At 42.3% G+C, this 23,298-nt stretch overlaps 1 protein-coding gene across 1 annotated transcript in view; it reads right to left on the bottom strand.

Moving 5' to 3' along the window:
• man1a1 (mannosidase, alpha, class 1A, member 1) overlaps positions 1–23,298 on the bottom strand; it is a 97,761-nt gene that overhangs the window by 46,755 nt on the left and 27,708 nt on the right. Inside the window, exons 3-4 of the mRNA XM_030770374.1 lie at positions 21,567–21,682; positions 8,642–8,722 (exon numbers count right to left, since the gene is read on the bottom strand). Coding sequence (XP_030626234.1) covers positions 8,642–8,722; positions 21,567–21,682 — 197 coding nt within the window. The remainder of the gene's footprint in view (positions 1–8,641; positions 8,723–21,566; positions 21,683–23,298) is intronic.

Raw genomic sequence — 23,298 nt, 5'->3', positions numbered from 1 at the left:
TCTGGAGAAAGATCCATATTAACCTGTAGGGCAGGTTCAATAACTTGAACTTATACACAGTGTCTTTGTTGAATATCTGAATATGTCTGTGTGGAATGTGGGTTCATCTCTCATCATGAGATCTGATTACTTTTCAATAAAAACACACAGATTATTAGAAGACCACACCAGAATCACTCAGAGGCAAGGTCTTCTCTTCTACCAGTGGAGCTGTCACAGCGACATCAGCAACCTGTCCCTGAGAACACAGGGTTAAAATACCCTGACTGTTCCCTCGCTGCCTTTTTATTCATAAACTGCTTGTGAAAATACCATCAAAAGACTTTGCTAATGGCTACCTAGCATAACATGAAAACTGTTACACAGCCCTCTACTTAGCCAGGTGTGGCCTATATGTGATGTAAAATAAAGATGTGAATCCCATATAGACCACACACTAAATAGCACGTAACACAATGACAATACAGTTAGTCTCTGATCTTAGTCTCTGGTAAACTACTTAGATAATCACTAATGATGCATTATCTAAAACGTCTTGTCAAATAACTGACTTAAACAAACAATGAGTTTGAACACAAATGTCTGTACACAAGGAAATTACCTGAACATGCCATGTAAGTGTTTAATTATACTGCATATGGGTCTAATGACTGCCAGTTGAATGGCAGGTGTAAGTGTTTAATTGTATTGCATATTAGTCTAATGACTGCAACTCAAACGGCAGGTTCCTCCCTCTCACTGATGACTCATTAACAAAGAGTGGGCCCAGTTCCTTAACCATACGCTATACTTTATCCTTCATTCAGCTTATTGTGTGGAATACATAATTTATGAAGACTTTCAACCTTGTACTGCACTGAAATTTACAGCATTGGAAACCATTTAAAAATGCTGAAAAAATCAGAGCTTTCTTTGGCTCGTAGTCATCTGCTCCTGGGAATGGCTGCTCTCAAACAGAGGGTTTTAAGTAAAGTGACGGTACCTGACAGAGACCTCCAGGGTATTCTGTCTTTCTTCCTCTCTGCCCAAGCGCTTTCCACTCAGTGTATAATTCAAAGAGGAGACTCCGCTGCTGTGAGGCATGCTTATGAGTCCAGTGCCTTCCCAGTGCAGGCCTGCCGCAATCCGCCAGACCCACATTACTCCACACTAATCTACACACACAAGGCTATCCAAGAGGAAAAAGAGAAGAAAACCATAGTAGGTCAGGATTTCTCTCCTTTTAGTGTTCCAGGGAGGAGAGAGCAGGAGCAGGGGAAGTCGTAGTTTGTCAGACAAATGAAAATGTCGAGCTTGAACGTCGATTTTTCTCTGTAAAAAAGCACCACAGAGACAGAGGGTGGAAAAAAAAAAAAAAAGAGAGCCCCAGCTACTCGACAGCACCAGGCAAAACTACAGATACATTTTATCTGATTCACACCACTGAAAGTCTAGGGATGTCGGAGTTCTTTAGACATATCAAGGGTTAATCATACATCAAACAAGAATTCAGTAAAACAAACAAACAAAAAAAAGAGGCGGGCAAACACATTTCAGTGAATATCCCAACAAGCAAACTTCATTCAATGAAATGAACAATGTTTGAGACATTACCAGCCAACACCATGGCCTGGCAACACCATGCCCTGGTCCTGGTCTAAAGATGTAACGAAACAGCCTCAGTCTACTGTGCTCCGTTTCAATGTGAAAGAGTATCATTTCTGCTCTCAGCCATGATAGAAATGCAAATGCTATGAACCTGCAAGGGGAATTTCTGCTTTCCAGCAAATAACTATTGTCTTTCATCTTACAGACAAAGGGGTTCTGAAATAGTACAGTTTGGCATCTGAGTAATAGAAGCAATACCAGTATTCGGTGTATCAGTGAACGGAGAGAAGTGAGAGAAAATGTGCTGTAACAATTTTCTACATAACAGCAAAAAAACACTGAGTCACTTGAGCTGAGAGCGTTACGGAGGTGAGGTCCCTCAGTCATTTGATCAGTGAACTGATTGGGTGGACTGACTTTGAGGCCAAGGGAAGTGAAACAATCAGCATCTCGCATAATCTCCACACATTGCTGACATGAGTACCAGTCAGACCTCAAAATTCACTTCTAATGTCAATTCCCATCAACCTTTGACACACAACAATTCACTTGTAATATCGGTCAACCTTTTACCCGTGAAGATGACGGCAAAGACCATGTAAGGACTATACATGATTTCATTTTTAACACATGCACAGAGGTCCCATTGAGCATAAGCATATGAATCTGGCTCTGCTATACTGCCTGCCCTCTTTTGTTGAGACCTGAAAAGCCGCCTTTCCATGTGATTTCCACAGCCTGTAATCAGTTTACAGTGATCAGAGCCTAGATGCACAGTGCATGTGTTTGCCTTAGGAGGCTCTGCACTGCAGCAGTGAAAGAAAACCCTGATTGGTCATGCTGCACATGCCAGATGTCGGCTGCGTAAACACGTCTTTGAGAACAAAAACACTGTGATCAGACACCTGTCCAGGGCCCAGTCTTCTTCTGTTTCACTGCTTTCCCTTTCTTTACATCTCCAACACACTCGGAATGGTTCCATAGGCCAACAGTTCACCAACAAGTCGTTCTGACTGGAGTCCAGCATGTGTATATACCTGCATATCTCTGTTTAATTTACAGTCTTTTAAGCAGACCATGTGACTAAATTCATGTGAGTAAAATTCCCTTATGTAAAAGTTTTGTTTAATGACAAAAGGTGAAAGAGTGTTTGTTGTTCAGGCCAAATGAAAATGTCAGCTACACCTCCTCTACTGTGTATTGCTTAATCAGGGTTTGTGTGTGTGTGTGTGTGTGTGTGTGTGTGTGTGTGTGTGTGTACGCATATGTGTGCGCGTGTAAGTGAGAGACCGTGTGTATACGTTTTATTGTGACAGAAATAAATGCTGTGATCCTCAGGCCATAATGATTAATTTCCTCCCTGTCTCAGTGTAAATGTGAGAAATATATTTTTAATCATACAAGCAAAAACTGTAACAAATTGCAATAGTTGAGCACCAGCCCAGTGCCTGCTAATGAGCAGTAATTTACTCACCAAACACACACACACACACACACACAGTCACTCATCACTGTAAGGAATGTCAGTGCACTGTGGTCCCATGACAGAGAAAACACAGGCAGACAGGCAGAGAGAGAGAGAGAGAGGGAGAGAGAAAGAAATGGGCACCAGCATCCTTCTATGGCTACTGTGTTCCTCTTCAGTGCAGACTTGATACGCTTGCTTGGGTTTCATCTGTGTCTCCTATAAGAGTCTTAAAACACAGTCACTCCAGTCAGCCATGGAACACCTCAGTCAACTTTTAATCCAAGGTCTTCCCAATCTGACTTCATCACTGACTGGAACTTTCAACTACTGATGTAGAACCATTTCCCACAATACATGTAAAACATAAACATAAAACATAAACGTAACACAGGATCAAAACTACCAAGTCTTTAATTCTCTCTAATGAAAGGAATCTGTTTTTCCGTCCGACTGAAAACGAGTGAAGGAGAAAGGATGTGGACAGGATTCTAAAATAGGAAATATAGAGATTATGAGTGAGATTAAGCCTTCATGCGTTTCTTATTTTGATAAACCAGGTTGATCCACATCTGAAACCCAACATAGTGACTGTAATCTCTCCTGTCTTTACATGACCTGCACTGTTATTCCTCCCAGCTGGAGTCACTTCACACCAGCTTAGAGCCAAAGCATGGTCACACAAGCCTCTGAAACACTAGGGCAACATAACAGAACAGCAAAAGCTTTGTCTTCTAAATCTAACATGCAGTGATCTGTTTCTCCCACATGCTACAGGAGACAGGACAAAGAAATCATGTGCTAAAAGCCACTGTGTTGTCATCTTTCCAAACAGCAATGAGTAGAAGACATTTAAAGCCATAGGAACAGCACTCTGTTCTGTCTGCTGTTAATCTGGGACTGCTGTTAATCTGGGACATTGATGCTCATGAATGACCTTTTGGGCTGATACTTCTGGACTAAAGCTACTTACATTCATACAGGATTGAACATGTCAAATCAACATCAAACAAATCACATGAATGTCTAAGAGTCTTCATCAAAACTGTAATGTTTCCTTTTAATTATTTTATTCTCATGGCATTAGCCCAATCTAAAACCACTGATCCAGCCAATCAGAGTCTTCAGAGGAACCTGAGTATCAGAGACCACGGCAAATTTTCCAGGAGGACCGATCAGAGTTAGCCTAATTCAGTTCAAATTTAAACTGAATTGAGTGGGAATCCAGTCTCAGTTGATCACAGGTCAGATAAGGAATAAATCAACACAGACCACCTCACACACACTGCACACACTGTTGGAAACACTCTCAATACAATTCCATATAAATTAACTACCCAAGCCCAAAATTTATGCACATTAGATCAGTATTTGGCAGACAAACGGAAAGCCAGACTTGGATAAAACTGCACACAGAGGGACTGGGAAGTGCTATTTGGACAGAGCACTCCAGTACTCCCACACAGACATTAGAGAAGCTTTGGGCAGCGCTTGAGCTGAGTGGAGAGCAGATCCATTAGAGCTGAGATCCCAGGGCATCTGAATTATTCAACCCTTACAACATGCTCTCTCTGTCAACTGCATTATGTTAGCTTAGCCACATCTCTGCATGAAAGGGCTTTAAAGCCGTAATGAGTCTGACTGAGGTGATGTAGGACCAGTCTGTAGGAGTTTGAGCAGCTCATCAGTGCTGTAATCAGATAAGGCAGTGAGTGAGGCTTTAGCACCGCCCTTAATCTTAGAGATGACGCAAACCTGCAGGACCCTCCCACTCAGGCTCCACTGGCGCTCTAGAAAACTGAATTATAAGGTGAAAATCAATGACTGATTCACTGAGCAGTTAAAAGGGGAGGCAGGGGGGGAACATGACCAGGAACAGCAGTGATGGGAAAGTTGTGAATGATAAAGGCTTAAATTAGAGAAAGATTAGACCTGCTGTTACATAAGAGGAGTAAACCAGATCAGGGTGGCACAGACTAAAGCCAGGTCTTAACTACACCTGAATCATACTGGCCGTACTGATAACACATCACATCTTCAAAACCCACATTTATTATTAACCTCTTTCATTCTCTCTCCCTCTCTCTCTCGCTCTCTGTATCATGAAATGTGCTGCTTTCACTGACCGTATTTCTTTCTCTCTGTATCTCACTCTCTCTCTCTCTCTCTCTCTCTCTGTGTGTGTGTGTGTGTGTGTGTGTGTGATGAAACATGCAATGTTTACAGACAGTCTGTGTGTGTGTGTGTGTGTGTGTGTGTGTGTGTGTTTGTGTGTGTGTGTGTGTGTGTTGAAACGTGCAATGTTTACAGACAGTCTGTGTGTTTGTGTGTGTGTGTGTGTGTGTGTGTGTGTGATGAAACATGCTATGTTTACAGACAGTTTTTCTGTGTGTGTGTGTGTGTGTGTGTGCGTGTGTGTGTGTGCGCGCGTGTGTGTGTGCGATGAAACATGCTGTGTTGACGGGCAGTGTAGCATGTCCATAAACAATGCACATCACAGCCAAGAATCTGAGTGTACAACTGATGAAAATTTCATCAAACGGTCCAATCATCTTTGAGCTCTGGCAAAACAGGAGGGCTGGGATGATCCCTGGAGCCTGGTTAAAAATCTCTCTCTCACTCACAGACAAACACATATACACGCCATTCTTTCTGTTGGTTCTGCCTCTTTCTAACCCAGAATGCCTGTTATGGGTGTGTCGTCCTGTGCGCCCACTGACTGGAGGCTCAAGCAGGGCTCTCTCCACGTCAACCCACAGGACCTAGCCCCTTCCCAGCCACTCTCCAGAGCCCAACATCAACACAGGAGCACAAAGACTAACATCAATACAGTCTCATATACAGGAGCACAGACACTAACATCAATAGGCGCGTTCAGACTGAACAGTTCTAGGGTCTCATTCGAGAGGAATGTGGGGCCCAGCTGAATATTCTCTAACATCACAGATTGTTCCATGTTCCCAGTGCCTGACGCTTGCTTACAGCTTCATGTTTTTGTCTTTTTTCCCTTTTCCCCACTGCAGCCCTCAGATCATAAGCTGGATAAACACGTTCTTCTTCTAGGTTAAAATGCGGATCAGAGGCACACAAGCAGACACGCAAGCACCTACCGAAGCGGAGTGCACACTACCTGTTTAACGTACAGATTGGACAGGTATTGGACATTGCGGAAATGGTCATTGTTATGGGATATAAAATACTGGTAAAATAAAAAATAAAAACTGAACATGCCTCCCCTCCTACAGTTCCAGACTTTAAGACATATTTAGAATGTCTTAAATTTAGTTTTTGATATTCAGGTCTAAGAAAAATGGAAGACAAATCCTTTCAGAATCACATGTCATTGTGTTTATTACTTTTCCAATAAACACAGACAAAAAAGACTTACTGTATGAACAAACATTTTAAGTCCTTAACAATATAACAGGCTATAGATCCCGTGGTTACCCTAGACCTTGCCGAGTTGTGGCTGGACAAAGTGTTTAATATCTGTGTCTTTGAACTGCCTAGTCTTGCTTGTGTTAGCTGCACTAGCATCCACAGATCCTTCGTCACCCGCACAGGTTCCACAAAGCCGTCTCACCAGGTGAGTGGTAAGATTTGTCGTGCTACCACTGTACTTAATCGCTGCAATACAGACCTCACAAATGGCCAGACTTTTCCTTCTTTCTTATAAAATCCAAATGTATGGCAGACTTTAGATTTGATAGCGCACTGTAAACCGTGTCGGCGCTGTTGGACATGTTGTTGTTGTTTTTAATCTTGCAAGCAAGGCTAACGTTACTCTCCTAAAAGGTTAAAGGTCAACGCAAGCCGCTGTGCAGATTTATTAGCCAATGAGAGGCGGTCATCATTATTCTGAAAGTAACATGACTTGAAACGTCAGATCAGTGAGTCTTCCGGGGCAGCTAAATACTAAAATAGAATTTGCAGCAAAGCTTCAGTCAACCTATTCTTAACTTTAGATTCGGGCCATCGACGGGTTTGTGGTACATTTAGACGGATCCAGGGGTCCGCGTATCGATGTAGCCGCATCTTTAATGCTACAACCGGCTTCCAATTCATAGCGGTGAATTGTTACACCCCTGGTATGTGTATGTTTGTACGTGCATGTGTGTTCACCTGTGTGTGTCTGTACATGCGTGGGTGTTCACTTGTGTGTGTGTTTACGCAGGGTTCAAATTACGGGGGAGATTGGGGCTCCCTAATTGACCCCCCTAATTAAGACATGTACCCCCCCCAAATGAGGTAAAAACAACTGTTGGGGGGGGGTTCGAAACATTTATATATCCTATCCTATATAGCCCTGGATAAAAAGTTGCCCCCCCCCCCCGATTGTCACTGTATAAATCACACTCTGTGTATGTGTGTGTGTGTGTATTAGGGATGTGCATCTCCATCACTGAGGCCGACGCGATACACATCTTGATGCATTGCCAACGATCCGATACATTAAAGATAAATATGAACCAACTACTAATACGATACAATGCAACCTTCTTTTGCCAGGATCACTGTGTCGTGTGTCATATCTCATCATGGGGGATCCCAGATGCCACATTGCTGTTCTTAGATTATGCCACACTACAAGGGATAAAGACGCTCGTTCGTCGTATCCGACGTTCATATTCAGGCCCAGCGGTGGAAGTTTGCCCGCAAAGACAAAATCGGGTTGAAATTGTGTAGTCTGAACCAGGCATTAAGCAGACAGTAAATCATAAATTAACTAAAAAAATGCCATTTTTTCTTCACACATTTGTCTAGTACAGCAACTTTATAGTGGCAAGGCATATTTTGCTAATTGTATACATCTTGTCAAATTGTCCATCTCTCTTGGAAAATCTGAAGTGTCGCCAAACATTTGATATGTTGCAATTCGGTGGAACGTATAGCTCTTCCTCCTCCATGATAACCAGCGACTCACCCAGACACGCCTCCAACTCGCATGAGACTTGGCTGAGAGACTTGAGGAGAATTGGACACTGACAGCAGTGGAGATGAGAGACGAGGAACAGTTAAAGAGGAGGAATCAATCTAAAAATAAAATTATTGGTAACATTTCTAAATAACAAAGGCATAGGGCCTCTACTAATAATTATATACAAACAAATCGGATTTTACCAATGCAATGATGTTAGAAACGATGCATTGCAAGTTCATTCCAAATTGTATCCAGTGCACACTTTTTTTTTTCTAAATCAGTGCAATCGCATCGTGAACTTTTATGCTGGTGCACCGATGTAAACTGGTGAATCTTACCACCCCTAGTATGTATGTGGATGTGTGTGTGTGTGTGTGTGTGTGTCTGGGTCCAACTGATGAGCAGAGAGGGGGCCAAAGGCTTGTGATCCAGCATTAAAATACACACAGAGCATTACTCATGTACAACATCAAACTGTGATTACCACACACTACCACACGTTCAGTCATTAGCAGTGAAGATCCCAAAATATCAAAGCCAAAAAAAAAAAAAAAAAAAATCATGGCAAAATCCGAAAACCCTGACACCACACAGGGCCCAAAATCCCAAAAACCCTAACACCACCCCGCCCCCACCTCAGTACAGTCCGCACTCACACATTTACATACCTCTTTGCCTGAGAGATAATACGCAGACAGCAAGCCTCCGACGAAGCGTATGTTCACTTCAAAGACCGAAATCTCAGCATTCTGGGAACACGAGAGAGAGAGAGAGAGAGAGAGAGAGAGAGAGAGAGAGAGAGAGAGAGAGAGAGAGAGAAAGAGAGATAGGCAGGCAGACAGACAGACACAGAGAGAGAATAGGGAAAATGGTTAGCTGTGTTAATGGGTTTTTGCTGCTGAGTCACAAATAACTGCAAGTACATCAGGTTTCTTAAGAATCTCTCTCTCTCTCTGCTGGATAAATGTGGTCCCACACAGTATCTACAAATAACACAACACAACACACATTATGACAAACATATAGTACTCCATATTATTACATTTAGCCTAGAGAAGACTAAAACCATCCTGTACATGTCAAAGACAAAGCTTTAAAGGACAAATCCTACACTTATAAGGCGCTTTCGCACCGGAGGAACTTTTCCATAGTTCTTAGAACTGTTGGAGAAACTACCCCCTTTTTCACGTGTTCGCACCGCAGGAACGATCATAGTTCTTAGAACGCCGTTTTGAGGGGCTTTTTTAGCTCCTACTTCAGGGTAGGTACTTTCGCAGCGCAATAGGAACCTTGTGACATAGGTGTAAAGCCATTGGTCCAGACGCAGGTATACGATGATTGCAACCGCCATTTTTAAAGATCCGTGCAAAATATAAAGTCTTAGAACGTCTTACATTTAGTTTTTGATGTTCATGTCTAAAAAATGTCTTAAAATGTCTGGAATTGTAGGAGGGGAGACATGGTTTTTATGTCTTATTTTACCGGCATTTTATATCCCTCAACAATGACCATTTCTGCAACGTCTAATATTTGTACATTGAAGAGGTAAAGTACACTCCGCTTCGGTAGGTGCTTGTGTGTCCGCAATCAGCATTTTAACTTAAAATAAGAATGTGTTTATCCAGCTTACGATTTGAAGGCTGCCGCGGGGAAAAAGTAAAAAAAAACAAAAAACAAAAAAAAAACAAAAAAAAAAAACGCGATACTGCAAGCAAGCTTCAGGCACAAGTGCTATGCTAGCACCCGAAAAGTACTATGCCCATCGAGTCATTCACTGCTACTGTGGTGGTAAATGCAGGGGGACATTTTTTCTTCAATTGGACTGGGTCTATTGCCATACAGTTTTATTTTCGTTAATGAGAAGGCAGTTATATGTTATCTAATGTGCACTCAATATTTCTGTCATTCAATAAAAATCATTAATTGTGTACACTGTAGTAGTCGGTCGATTTCTTTCGCCGCAGTAATGGTATTTTTTTTTCCTTTTGGAGGTATTTGAAAGGTCTTAAAAGTCATTAAATATGTACTTAAACATGTGCAGCTATCCTGGTTAGTTGTAAACAACAGCTCTTAGCTGCTATACCGTCGGCTGGCTTATGTCACTTCAGCGTTCCTCCTGGCGGTGCGAATGCAAACAGAAAAAAAGCCCTTGAACGTATGTAGTTCTACGGGAAGCTCCCCAGGGGGTAGTTCCTATCAAATGAGACCCTGGAAATGTTCGGTCCAAAAGCGCCTATAGTTACACAACATGCGCGCATCACGTGGAGAGAGCAAAGAGCCCATGACAGTGTGAAGTTAGCTGTACACTGGCAGGTTACCCCAGCTTCAGACAGTTTGAACATGGATCCATATCAACCAAAGCTATCCAAAGTGGTCTTCTGTAGAAACCAAAAATCATGGCCCAAATTTGTTTTTTCCCCCATTAAAATTGAGGTTCTTGGCTAGCCTGACTACAGACAGGTTTACGGCACACACAAGATCAGAACTAGGTCTACACTGCATTGACTGGGGACAACACAGGCTCTTACGCATTAAAACCATCTGTCCCACCTGGAGTTATTTACATAATTATTTATTGTAGAGTTCAGTCTTACACACATTCTGCTGAGGTCTGAACTCTAGGTAAGCTCTGCTCTAACTGACACAAGATGCATTACCCTTAAGCTAAGCCTTACAGGAAGAGAAACCATTTGGCCACAGTTACACAAACCTGTGGTTTCATCTCACCCAGTGCACTCATGAGAAACTTGGTGGTTTCACCCCCATTAACCAACATGTCATTTAACATGTTAGCAGCACTAATCAGAGCACAGTTATATAAGAACACTGATTTAATTAGGAAAGAATGCCAGCCTAAACTCGAGATACAAACATATTGTTCAGATGGGTTAGGATTGTGGTTAGAGGTTCTGACAGGCAAATTAAACTGTCAAGTCAATCTGTGTAAAAAATTGTCTTATGAGCTTTAGCAATGTGGGTGGTACTAATCGTCCAAATCAGCTGTAATATATAAGCTGGTGCCTGTGTGGTAACAGAGCAGAGAGCAGCAGGAAATCCATGCCAGTTCTGGAGGAGAACAGAGCGACGTGACTGCCTCCACAGAGTCTGTCAGGCACTAATTATTTAAGAACTGCACAGCTGGGCCACCAAAACGCTTCAGCAGGGACATGCACATTAATCAGGGTGCCTGCCATGTGTACATGTGCACCTGGACAGACCACAGCGGAGCCTTTAGAAACTCTTCTCTCACTCTGACTGATTTAAATGTGTCTTTTCTCAGCCCTCATCAGCATTGCAACTCCACACCCTTATGACCAAGAGTTCAGCTTAAAAAAACACTGTCTGCAGACAACAGCGGACAGTGGGGAGGTTCAGTACCTCCTGCTTTTCATGTTATTTTACAATGTTTTCTTTGGGATTGTGTTTTCTTCTCTTTTAATACTGACATTTCACTCTTGATAAAATAGTCAGTCAATGTCTCTGAGGTTTGTGGATATCCTCTTTAAAATGTTAGAGATGAAACAGTAACAGATCATGAGCATCTGCAGGTACTGTCAAAAACTGAGGGAAATAGATGTTCTGATGGGCTGAACAAGTTAAAAACTGAAGGAAATAGATGTTCTGATGGGCTGAACCAGTTAAAAACTGAAGGAAACAGACGTTCTGATGGGCTGAATTAGTTAAAAACTGAGGGAAATAGATGTTCTGAGGAGCTGAGTCATAATAAGCCCCAGATTAGTCGTCAGAGCAGTGTCACTGACTCCTCTGTTCCTGGGCTACTTTACAGCAGGGACTGTATGAATAGCCAAACAGCTATAAAAAAATTTGGCTATTGATATTGTCTATCAGTGTGTGTCCTCCAAGCTCTGAGTGTGTGTATGCCCGTGTTTAGGGTGGTTAAGGTTCTCTCACACACTCGTGTCCCACAGGCCTATGTGGGTATTAAAGCTCTGTTTCCTGCAGGCTGGCACTGAATCTGCTCTTCACTAAAACATGTTTCTCCACAGCTCTGGCCTTTTACTGACAACCCAGCTCAGAGCTAACACATGAAGATGAAAGACGTTACAGAGGCTGTAGACATGAACACTGGTCATAGCATTTCCACTGGTCCAGTCCGATGACGTAAGGCAACACTCAACACGGTCCAACAGAACATTGCATTTTGACTGAATCAGAAGAGTGTAATGCATCTATGATAAGATCAAAATGAGTGCTGGGCATAATATCTCATAAATTTGAATATCATTTAATATTAAGCTATTAATTAAAATGGTTTTCTATACTTCAACTCTCTGCTCTTCCACTTGGGTGCAGTTGAATAATGCCAGTACCATTTTCACTCTGTAGATAGTACAGTGATGTTTGCTCTGTAGATAGTACAGTGAGGCTTCCGACTTGATATTCTTCTCTAATGAGAATACCTGTTTTAATTTAGCAAGACAGTGAGTGAGAGTAAAAGAAAAAGTACAAACCAGGTAAACAACAACAAAATACAGAGGTGAAAAAAATTCTGCATCTGATTAATCAGAATTCCCAAAAAACCCCTAAATATTCATGCCAGACTCACCAGGGTTCCTGCAGATTCCTTTGTTGTTGGAATTTCCTGGAGGGCAGTGAAGCATCAGCCTTTCAATTACAACTCTGTTAACGCTGCTAATTATCGCCTCTGATCATTAATGGACTATCTGTTTCCCCCCTTTGTTATCAAATGGGATAAAGGTAAAGATGAATTTGATGCTTATTGACAAGCTTTCCCACAGAGTGTTAAAGTGAGTAGTTTCTGAACACCAGTGGGGTAAGGTAGAATAGGGCGAATATCAAAGCTAGGTGGTCCTCTCCTTCAGCAGTCTACTTATCAAAGCCACAGAGATGGAAGAGACTTCAGCGGTCTAATCCCAGCCATCTAAACCTTACTTGACTGCCTTTGGTGGCTGCTTCACACAGCAGTTCAGTTCAATTAAGCAGTTCAGTGTTCTGCCACATTTTCTCCCAAACCTTCTTTTTTATTAAGATGACTCATTAGCTTGTCTTTGACCACACTCCGATTTCTCACTCTTCCTTTCCCTGCATCTCCAAGTCTTTCCAGTTTTACTGAACAGAGCAGGTCAGAGACATGAGATGACCCAGTCACTCTTAGCTTTCGATCACATACATGCTGGCCTTTTTCCCTGTCGGTTTGGCAGGGGGACACAGAGCAGTGAGTAGAGCAATATTTCAATTTCACCTTTTTCATGTCTTGGTTTCCACTGTGGCCTTTGGAACACGACTAAGTTTGCATTAATGGTTGGGCTTGCAAGTAAATTTTACCAATCCATAGCTGAAGTTTTTTTTTTATCTAAAAATACATTATTGCAAATAGTAACAAGGTTCTTTCAAAAACAGGTACGAAAGAATACTAGTCCACAGAACAGTTTATTTAAAGGTTCCTCTTTTAGAAAATGAGTGTAGGAACACACAACTTGAACAACTGTTTTAAGGTTTTTACTTTAATTAATACAGTTCTAGAAAATCACAAATAGACAACTGAACTTGAAAAACAGTTATTTTCAGACGATTCTTCATAACAATGAGTGGAAGAAATCTACACATCAGGATCCTTTAAGTTTCTCCATCAGTTGTAGTTTTGTCATTGACATGGTTTCCAGTATCCTAAAAAACAGTAAAACCATGCTGCTGCCACACTGGGATGTGATGGGTCCTCAGCAGCATGCCATTTCATCAGAGAATTGGCTGCAAAGAATGACAGATAGCTCTGACCTTTTTCAGACCCACACATGGTCATTTCAATAGAAGAAAAACAAGTTTCCACTTACCGAAGCCTAGACCTGCATGATTTGTTTATATGGATTCTTATCGTCTAATATAACTTGTACTAATTACAGTGTAATGACACCACGTGTTTTGCTTTTATTTAAAATGGTTTCTTGGTCAACATGGTCATTAAAGCTGCTATCTGCTAAACACAGTGCTTATTTTCTTTCTTTATGATTAATGTTATTTTTAGGGATCAAATTAACAAAAAATTTGGAATGTTCTCCGACACAAAGAAAACATATTCCTTTTGAGTTGGCGTCACATTGAAAAGGAGAACATTTTTGGGGGTGAAAAAAAAAATCCACATTTCACCGTACACACAACATGAACCGTGGAACTGTGAACCTACAAAACTACAGTTCTTGGTTCTGCCACAAAAAATGTACAACCCTAGCACTGCTGGTAAAGAGCAAGCTCAAAATCAGACAAGAGAAAAAAATATGTAGCATGTTACACTGGGGTTTTGACACGTTTGCAGTGTCACACTGAGGTTTTGACATGTTCCAGTTTCAGTTAATGTTTCTCCTATTTTTTCCATCCATTACCTAACTTTTAATTATTGCATTATATGTCTTTCAAAGCAAAGTACAAAACACAGTACAAAAACTCTCTTATCATGATTTCTCTTATCATAAAGCTGGTCTGGGTGCAAGTCTGTCAGTATCTGCTTTGATCTGCTCCTGTAAGTCAAGTTTTCATCAGGCTCACCCTTATCCCTGATACGCATCTTTAACTCCACCCTTCTCCCTGATACGCAGCTTTAACTCCACCTTTATCCCTGATACGCAGCTTTAACTCCACCCTTCTCCCTGATACGCAGCTTTAACTCCACCCTTCTCCCTGATACGCAGCTTTAACTCCACCCTTCTCCCTGATACGCAGCTTTAACTCCACCCTTCTCCCTGATACGCAGCTTTAACTCCACCCTTCTCCCTGATACGCAGCTTTAACTCCACCCTCAAGCCTGATTTGCAGCTTTAACTCCACCCTCAAGCCTGATTTGCATCTTTAACTCCACCCTCAGGCCTGATTTGCATCTTTAACTCCACCCTCAAGCCTGATTTGCATCTTTAATTCCACTCTCAACCCTGATTTGCATCTTTAACTCCACCCTCAAGCTTGATTTGCATCTTTAACTCCACCCTCAAGCCTGATTTGCATCTTTAACTCCACTCTGCACTAGCCAGTCACGGCTCGTCCTGTGGCTGCTTTCGCTTTGCTGAACTCAGATTAGTGAACTGTCATACTGCTCTGGCCTTCAAAGCCAACAGTCTGTATGAAGAGTCTGAATCAGCACTCATTCTCAGATCATCTCCTGTGTCTTATTATGACCGCATGAACACACAATTTCCAAAGCAATGCCAGTCATCATTGTGTGATCACTCATTACACACACATTCACTTATCACGCATTAAGAATGCAAAGGTTCAGACAGTGAACAACATAAAGCAGAACCCAAATCAATAAAATGAGCAAGCAATTCCATACAATTTCTCTTCCATGTGCAGTGATTGAGTCTGTAACTATTATCAGTGTATTTGAGACTGTAACCAGTCAATGGTCTCAAACCCCTGGCAGCTAGAGAGAGTCAGAAATCTGTACACCTTTTTGGATAACGTTTGGAGCAGACTTTACTGCTAAGGCAGGGAGTCAATTCAATTTGTCTCTCCAAGCACACAAAACTAGAGATGTCTGAAAAGCGACGACAAAGCAACGCTGCTTCATAACGACAAGCCCTCAATGGTGAATCACTTCAACATTATTCTTCTAGCTATTCAACCTGTTCTTTATAACCATACTGGAGATCATTACTGGACCATTAGTACAGGACAAAAAAGCATTTTCTGAATTAGAAAAACATCATTCTTCCTCAGTTAATGAGGGTTTTAACTGCTGCCAGCCCTGCCTCTGAATCTACGCATTGTCCCACATCTACGTCTTGATCTTTGTTTCCTGTAAACCTCTCGCTTCTCATGAAAAGCCTCCATATACAGTAATCATAATGTTTGCTCTAGGCTGGCCTGTATATCCTTACTGGCTGGCCTGAGCATCTAACAGTTACAAGTGTATTCTGATGAATGGTTTTAATTAAGTTCATGGAATAAACTGTGAATGTTCACTGGGGACCTACTCTGGGCTTTTTGCTTTTTTTGTACTTAGCTATAAGAATAACCTACATAGTGGTGATGGATACACCAGTAAAGATAAAGACAAATGTGTGACATTATTTGGGTGTTTCTATATGGCACTGACACAGAGCATGTCTCCAGGTGTAAACACTTGCCAGTGATCAGAGCACAAAGGTTCAGACTGGCTCAACAGCTGGAGCTGTGTCTCATCTACAGGAATAAGTCAGTTTCTTCCAAATTGTCTCATCTACAAGAATGAATCTACTTTTTCGTGTTCTGTCTCATCTTCAGGAATAAATGTGCACATTCCACAGGAAAAAAAAATCTCTTTAGAGTTTCACTCTGTCCCCCCTGTCAAGAGATATCATTCACATGCATGCACTTGCATGGACTGATGTCTGCCCCAGACCAAACTGGATACATGTGGCATATATGTGAAATATTTGGCCAGGTTAAGCATGTGGCATATGTGTGACATATTTGGCCAGATTAAGCATGTAGTGTATGTGTGACATATTTGGCCAGGTTAAGCAGATGAATCAGGCGGCTGCAGAAGTCTGCTTCCTCTTCTCATACTAAACAACGCAAGACAGACAATTCACTCGAGGTCACATTAGAACATAGGTTTTAGTAATAAGTTGGCCTAAAGATTTCTGTGAGGTGTCTTTGAGTGGGAGTCTCTGCTGAGTGCTTAATGCTGGGCCTTTTTACATGAAGAGAGGCAGAGAGAGGGGCTCCAAAGACCTCATTCTGGTACTCAAAGACCTCATTCACAGGTACTCAAACAGACAGATTCTCCTTCTACATTAGCTCCACACTGATGAGTTAAAGCCTCATTGGCTGATTATAAAGCAGGAACATTAAGTAATGCTACCCACCCATCCCATCAAGGCTGTCTCCAGTGGCAGGGCTCTAGAGCTCTGGAGCTGTGGTTTTCATTAGAAACATCAGTCAGAGTGAGAATGCTGTCAATGCCAGGGTCAGTGTCAGGGCACAGACATCTCTAAACTACAGGTAAACCCTCGTGGAGTCCCCTGCAATGCACAAGGGTGGCAACCAGCTGGACCTTGTCTTCACAAGAGACTGCCCTGTTCCTGATCTCACAGTCACACCGCTCCACGCCTCAGATCACTTCTACATGTTCCACTTCCTCTCTCGATCTCACCCTCCCTGAAATCCTCTGCTCCCACTCTGCCAGTCTCAGCTAGATGTAACGTTCGCTCCTCTCCTCTAGTGCCTTCTCTTCCGTGATCTGCTCCTCTCTCCCCTCTGCGGAAGCCTTCTCACTTCTCCTCCACGGTCCTTTCTGCACTGGCTTCCTCCCTGGACACCCTCTGCCCTGCCGCCCCCCCGCCTCCCCCCCCCCCCCCCCCCCCCTCCCCCCCTCCGCTCCCAGTCCCTGGCTGACTGATAGTACTCATGCTGACAGAGCCAAACTTCACGCAGCTGAACAGAGATGTCGAAAATCGAAATTACAAGACGACCTCTCTCACTACCACTCTCTTCTTTCTTCTTTCTCCTCTAACCTATCCTCTACCAAGTTTTCCTTCTTCCACTCCAGGATTAACTCTGCCTCTTCTAACACTCGCAAACTCTTCTCCACTTTCTCCTCCCTCCTCTCCCCTCCTCCTCTTTCCTCATCCCTATCTGCTAATAACTTTGTCTCCTTCTTTGAGAAGAAGATCAAAGACATCTGCAACTCCTTCCCCCCATCCACTCCCACCCTGGATCCTGCACCCTCCGTCCCTCCCACTATCTTTTCCTCCTTCTCCCCTCTATCTGACTCTGAAGTTCTTCTACTAATAAAATCCCACCATCCTACTACCTGTCCTCTTGATCCCATCCCCTCCTCTCTCTTTCAGGCCATCTCGGAGGACATTCTGCCTTCCATCTCATCCTTGATCAACAGCTCCCTGTCTACTGGTACAGTTCCCTCTGCCCTGAAGAGGGCACGGGTCAAGCCACTGCTTAAGAAGCCCACTCTAGACCCAGCTGATGTCAGTAGCTCTTCTACCATTTCTCTCCAAAATCCTGGAACGTGCAGTCTACAACCAACTCTCTCCTTATTCTAATCCAGGAGATTGTTCTGGAGAAGATCAGTCGGGATTCAAAGCTGGCCACTCCACCGAGACAACCCTCTTCGCTGTCTCGGCAGAGCTCCATTCAGCCAGAGCGAAGTCGCTCAGCTCTGTCCTCATATTCCTAGACCTCTCCACAGCATTTGACACGGTTAACCACCAGATTCTCCTCTCATCCCTTGCTGGGATGGGCTTCGCGGGATCTGCACTCGCATGGTTCGAGTCCTATCTGTCCGACCGTTCTTACCAGGTTTCTTGGAGGGAATCGGTCTCCCCCCGCCCTTTCCACACTGGGGTCCTACAAGGTTCTGTACTTGGTCCACTCCTCATCTCTCTCTACACCAAATCAGTCAAGTCATCTCCGCCCATGGTCTCCCTTACCACTGCTACACTGATGACACACAGCTGTTCTTCTTCTTCCCCTCCTCCGACTCTCAGGTTAAGCCTCTCATGGCAGCCTGCTTAGCCGACATCGCCTCCTGGACGTCCGCTAACCATCTCAAGCTCAACCTGGAGAAAACTGAGCTTCTGTTTTTTTTCCGCTAAGAGCTCCCCAACGATCGATGCTTCAATCACCATTGAGGGTTCTGTGGTGTTCCCCTTCAGAGCAGCCAAAAACCTTGGCGTGACCCTTGACGACCAGCTGACCTACTCTAGTCACATTGCGGCGGTCACTCGATTCTGTAGATTCTCCCTCTGCAAAATCAGGAGGATCTGGCCCTTCCTCACGCAACAAGCGACCCAGCTCTTGGTCCAAGCGCTTGTCATCTCCCGCCTTGACTGCTGCAACGTCTTACTGGCTGCCTTGCCGACCTGCGCCATCAGGCCGCTCCAGCCCGTTCTTCCCGACCACGCCTCTTCTCCATCATTGCTCCACGGTGGTGAAATGACCTCCCTCACTTAGTTAGGACTGCGGAATCTCTTGCCATCTTCCGCAGGAAACTGAAAACCCACCTCTTCAGAACCCACCTGTCCCCCACTGCCTAACCTCTCTCTCTCTCTCTCTCTCTCTCTCTCTCTCTCTCTCTCTCTCTCTCTCTCTCTCTCTCTCTCTCTCTCTCTCTCTCTCTCTCTCTCTCTCTCTCTCTCTCTCTCTCTCTCTCTCTCTCTCTCTCTCTATATATATATATATATATATCTGCTAAACACCAAATTGTAAATTGTAATGTTGGAAGAGAGGTTTCCACTACAATTTCTTCTTGCCGGTCCGGTGTCCAGAATGAATTTATTTTACTGGACAAATCTGAAACTTACCGGTCACATTTCAAAAAGTCGATGTCGCAAACACAAATACAATGTACACCTAGGGCAACATAAGAATGTCAACGACCTCAAATCAGTTTGACTACTTAATGAACAGTAATGATTAAGCAAAACGAACAGTAAGGATTGAGCAAAACCTCAACATTAGGCGCTAAAATGTAGACTAATCCAAACATGCAACCTGTAACATCTGTTTAAAAAACAACAACAACAACAACAACAACAAAAATAAAAACTCCTAAGCCTACATGGCATCAAATGTAGCCTATAGGCTACCAGGTAATTTTTTTTCCTCCTTTTTTTTTCTTGCAGCAAAGTCCTCTGCTGCCGACTTGAAACTAAACGGGTCCTATGTGTCTTTGTAGCTTGCAATGCGTATAACTCTCTCTTCCTCCAGATTAGGCCTTCGTTCTAGCCACGTTTTGCATGAGCATCATTATTGGGCATTTTGACCAGCAAGTTTTTAATTTGTCGTTTTTGTTTTTTTTTTTAAATGAATTTTACCAGGCAAAAAACGGTAATTACGGTTACGGAAACCCTGGTTGGAAGCAATTCTATTCCTTGCATTAGAATATAGAGCAGTTAATATTTTGGTGGTAATGCTCCATCACATGCTTTAAATTTATTACACAGTGAATATTGATCTGAAGCTTGACTTATATCGCAAATCAAATCACAACTGCAATCGCAATATCTCAGAAAAATCGCAATTAGATATTGTCCTCAAATCATGCAGTCCTAATCTGACTACAAGTAAACATCATTCAATATAATGGTAAACATCACTCAATCTGACTTAGGATTGCCTCCTAATAGTCGACCAAACCGTTGGTTGTAGGAAGAAAAACAAAACAAAACAAAACAAAAAAAAAAACTCAGACTCCATTCGGGAGCCGTGCCTTGTCGTTAAAAAGCTATTAGACTATATCGGGCAGGGAATCATCCAAAGTGTAGGGTCATTGAGTATGTAAAGGACATTTAGTTTTTTAACAAAAGGCTGTTTTTTACTTATCATTTGTATTGTAAGTTAATGTGTTGGTGTTGTGTGACGTTATACTGTGTTGAAATAAATGAACAAAATGTCCAGTGTCCTTGCTACGATAAAGTATTAGGGCCACATTGAAGGAAAAAAAAATTCCGAGATTTCGAGAATAAGGTCGAAACATTGTAAAATTAAAACTTTATTCTCATAAGAAAAAAGTCATGATATAACGAGAATAAAGTCGCAATTTTAGGCAGTGTGCTATTTTAGAGGAGAAATATCAGAAGAGCAGCCTGCCGCCTGTTAAAATGAGGAACATGGAGTGTCTTGTGAAGCTCAGTATACTTCACTATAGGTTTCACAAATAACGAAATACTTAATCTTTTGGCACATCAGCACCACATTTTAATAAGTATCAGGACTTGAAAAAGGACTTGAAACTATTGCTGGCAATATACCTTTCTAAAAATCATGGGGGTTTTTTTGTTGTTATTGTTGTTTTTGTTTTTTTCTCGAAATTTTACGATTTTATTCTCATAAAGTTATGATTTTTGTCTCATAAAATTACAACTTTATTTTTGTAATATTCCGACTGTTTTCTTCAAATATGACTTTATTCTCATAAAGCTCCGACTTTATTCCCGTAATAATCCGTCCTTATTCTTGAAATCCCAGATTTTTTTTTTTTTTCCCCCTCAATGTGGCACTAATATTCCGTCATATCTTGCTGGTTGTTCTGACACATTCAGAATCATTACCACTTTTGGCGTAGCATTGCCGTTAACAGGCAGCTCGCTTCGTGCATACACTTGTAAAATTTACATCTTAAAGGCTCATTATTACGTTTATGTTATTCTCTGTAACGTAGCACAGCATTAACAATGTTGCTTTTAATGTTCTATCTCAGCCCTGGAACTCAAACCATTTTCTGATGCGCCAAAAAACATAGATAAATAATTAAATTAATATCATAAACGACAACTAGTGCGACTAATGGCTTAAAGTAACAACCACTAGTTGGCTAGGAAAATCTTTGGTCGTGGGGCAGCCCTAATCTGACTACAGGTAAACATCACTCAGTATAATGGTAAACATCACTCAATGTAACTGAACCTCAGCTCTGTCTGCCAAACACTGAGTATTTTGCCAGTGGTATCAGCACTCTCTTCTCATCTCACTTCTTTTCCTATGAGAGTCACTGGCTAGACAAACATGGTTTCAGTCCATGTTTTTATATCAAATTGCACATGTCAAAGCAGATAATTTTAGTCTGAGCACACATCTGACAGTGATGAAAACGGAAAAATTTGAGAGAGGGAATCTTACCATGTTGAAGTCCAGGTTCTTCTCCACCCAGTGCGTGGCCTCATCAAACTCCTCATACATCTCCATAATGTAGAGAGTGTCCAGGGCATCTATGATCGTAGCTCCCTTCAGGTTGCCTGCCAATACACAGAAACCATGTCAGGGCTGAGCTTTTGGTTTAGGTGTGATTTAAGAGTTTAAGAAGCTGCGTGCTGGGACATTCATGGCACTAAGATAAATGATATGTCAGAAATGGAGAGACACAGTCAGTGGAGCCAACTCTCTCTCGGGCAGAATCACTGAAGAAAAGTCCAACTTTGGCAGCACAGATGCTGTTTTATGGAAAAAGCCAGGACTGTAGCTATTAATCATTTTGGGCAAAAATCTGATTCTGGACAGCTGAGTGCTTAGATACCACGCTCCGGCCTCTCCATTACAGAATATCACCCAGAGCAGAGCAGAGGCACTCATAAATACATAACAGTTACTAGTCTGAATGGTACAGAGCCTCCTGCCTCATTAAGACAACTGACAAAATCAAACTGTTTTAGCAAAACTCACCTAGAGAAATAACGGAATTATTTTTATGAATAATTTTACACTTCCCAATGCTCCAAGGACACTCACTTTCTCTGCAGTAGTGAGCATTGAAAAATAACCAAATTTCCATCTCATATGTACAGGCTCTGCTAAACTTGAGTTCAGCATCTCAGTGCCCAGGTGTTTTGCATGCAGACAGCAGCCTCTTCTAAAAATCACTGAGGCTACAATAAAGCAGTCATTAAAAAACAAAACAACACAAATGAAAATCCAGATGTTATAAAATGTGTTGAGAATAAAGGGTTTGAGTAACAGGTAATAACTGAGGGCACATCGATTAGCCGCAGCTAAAAAAAAAAAAAAAAGGAGAGGAACATTTCTTTTTTATAGTGAATCCAGTAACACTGTTTAAAAAAGAAAAAAAAAAAAAAAAAAGGTTACAGCTTAATTATGAAATCCCACAAGAGCTGCATGTCTCTGTGTACAGACCTGAAGCACTGCCAGCCCCACGTGTGTCTCATTTATCCTTACGTCACACAGGAAACACAACACAGAACTGCCAGTACCAACAGGCTCACACTGAACAGTCAGCCTGCAGCAAAGCTTTCAGAAAAAAACTATCCAAGTATGCACAGACTGAACTTTACTCTAAACACCCAACTGCCTATTCCCTTAAACTTCTCCTTTTTATTTCATCTCCATCTTCTCAAGAGTTCACAATGCCTTCTCCCCCTAGGGCTCTTGCCAGCCCTCCCTGTCACACGACACATACCTTATTCTAGATGAGTGAAACAACAGTCACGACACATACCTTAGTGTCGATGAGTGAAACTAGCACATGCCCCCTCCAGGTCTGTTCACTCTGTGAGCTGGCTACCATCAGCCTAACACACATCATGTGCACCGATATACTTAGTTTCACAGGCCCACATCAGTCACACACCACACAGGCAGAGGGAGAGAGACCCTCACTGACTCATCTGAACAAACTAACACAGCAAGCCGTGTTCAGCAACACCCAGCTGACGTCTCAGACAGAACCTTAACCACACGTCTTCCCTGACAGCTGCCTTGCTTTTGAAGTTTTATTCCATAGCTTCATTTTCATAAGTTCAGCATAGCTTCACACATATTTGTGTTTCAGTAACTTCTATAATATCTGAAGACGTGACTGTTGCTAAAAGTTTTACAGATGATTAGAGTGGATGCCACA

The sequence above is a fragment of the Chanos chanos genome, chromosome 4 (assembly GCF_902362185.1).
Source record: "Chanos chanos chromosome 4, fChaCha1.1, whole genome shotgun sequence".
NCBI lineage: Eukaryota > Metazoa > Chordata > Actinopteri > Gonorynchiformes > Chanidae > Chanos > Chanos chanos.
This window is presented reverse-complemented; position numbering and strand designations above follow the sequence as displayed.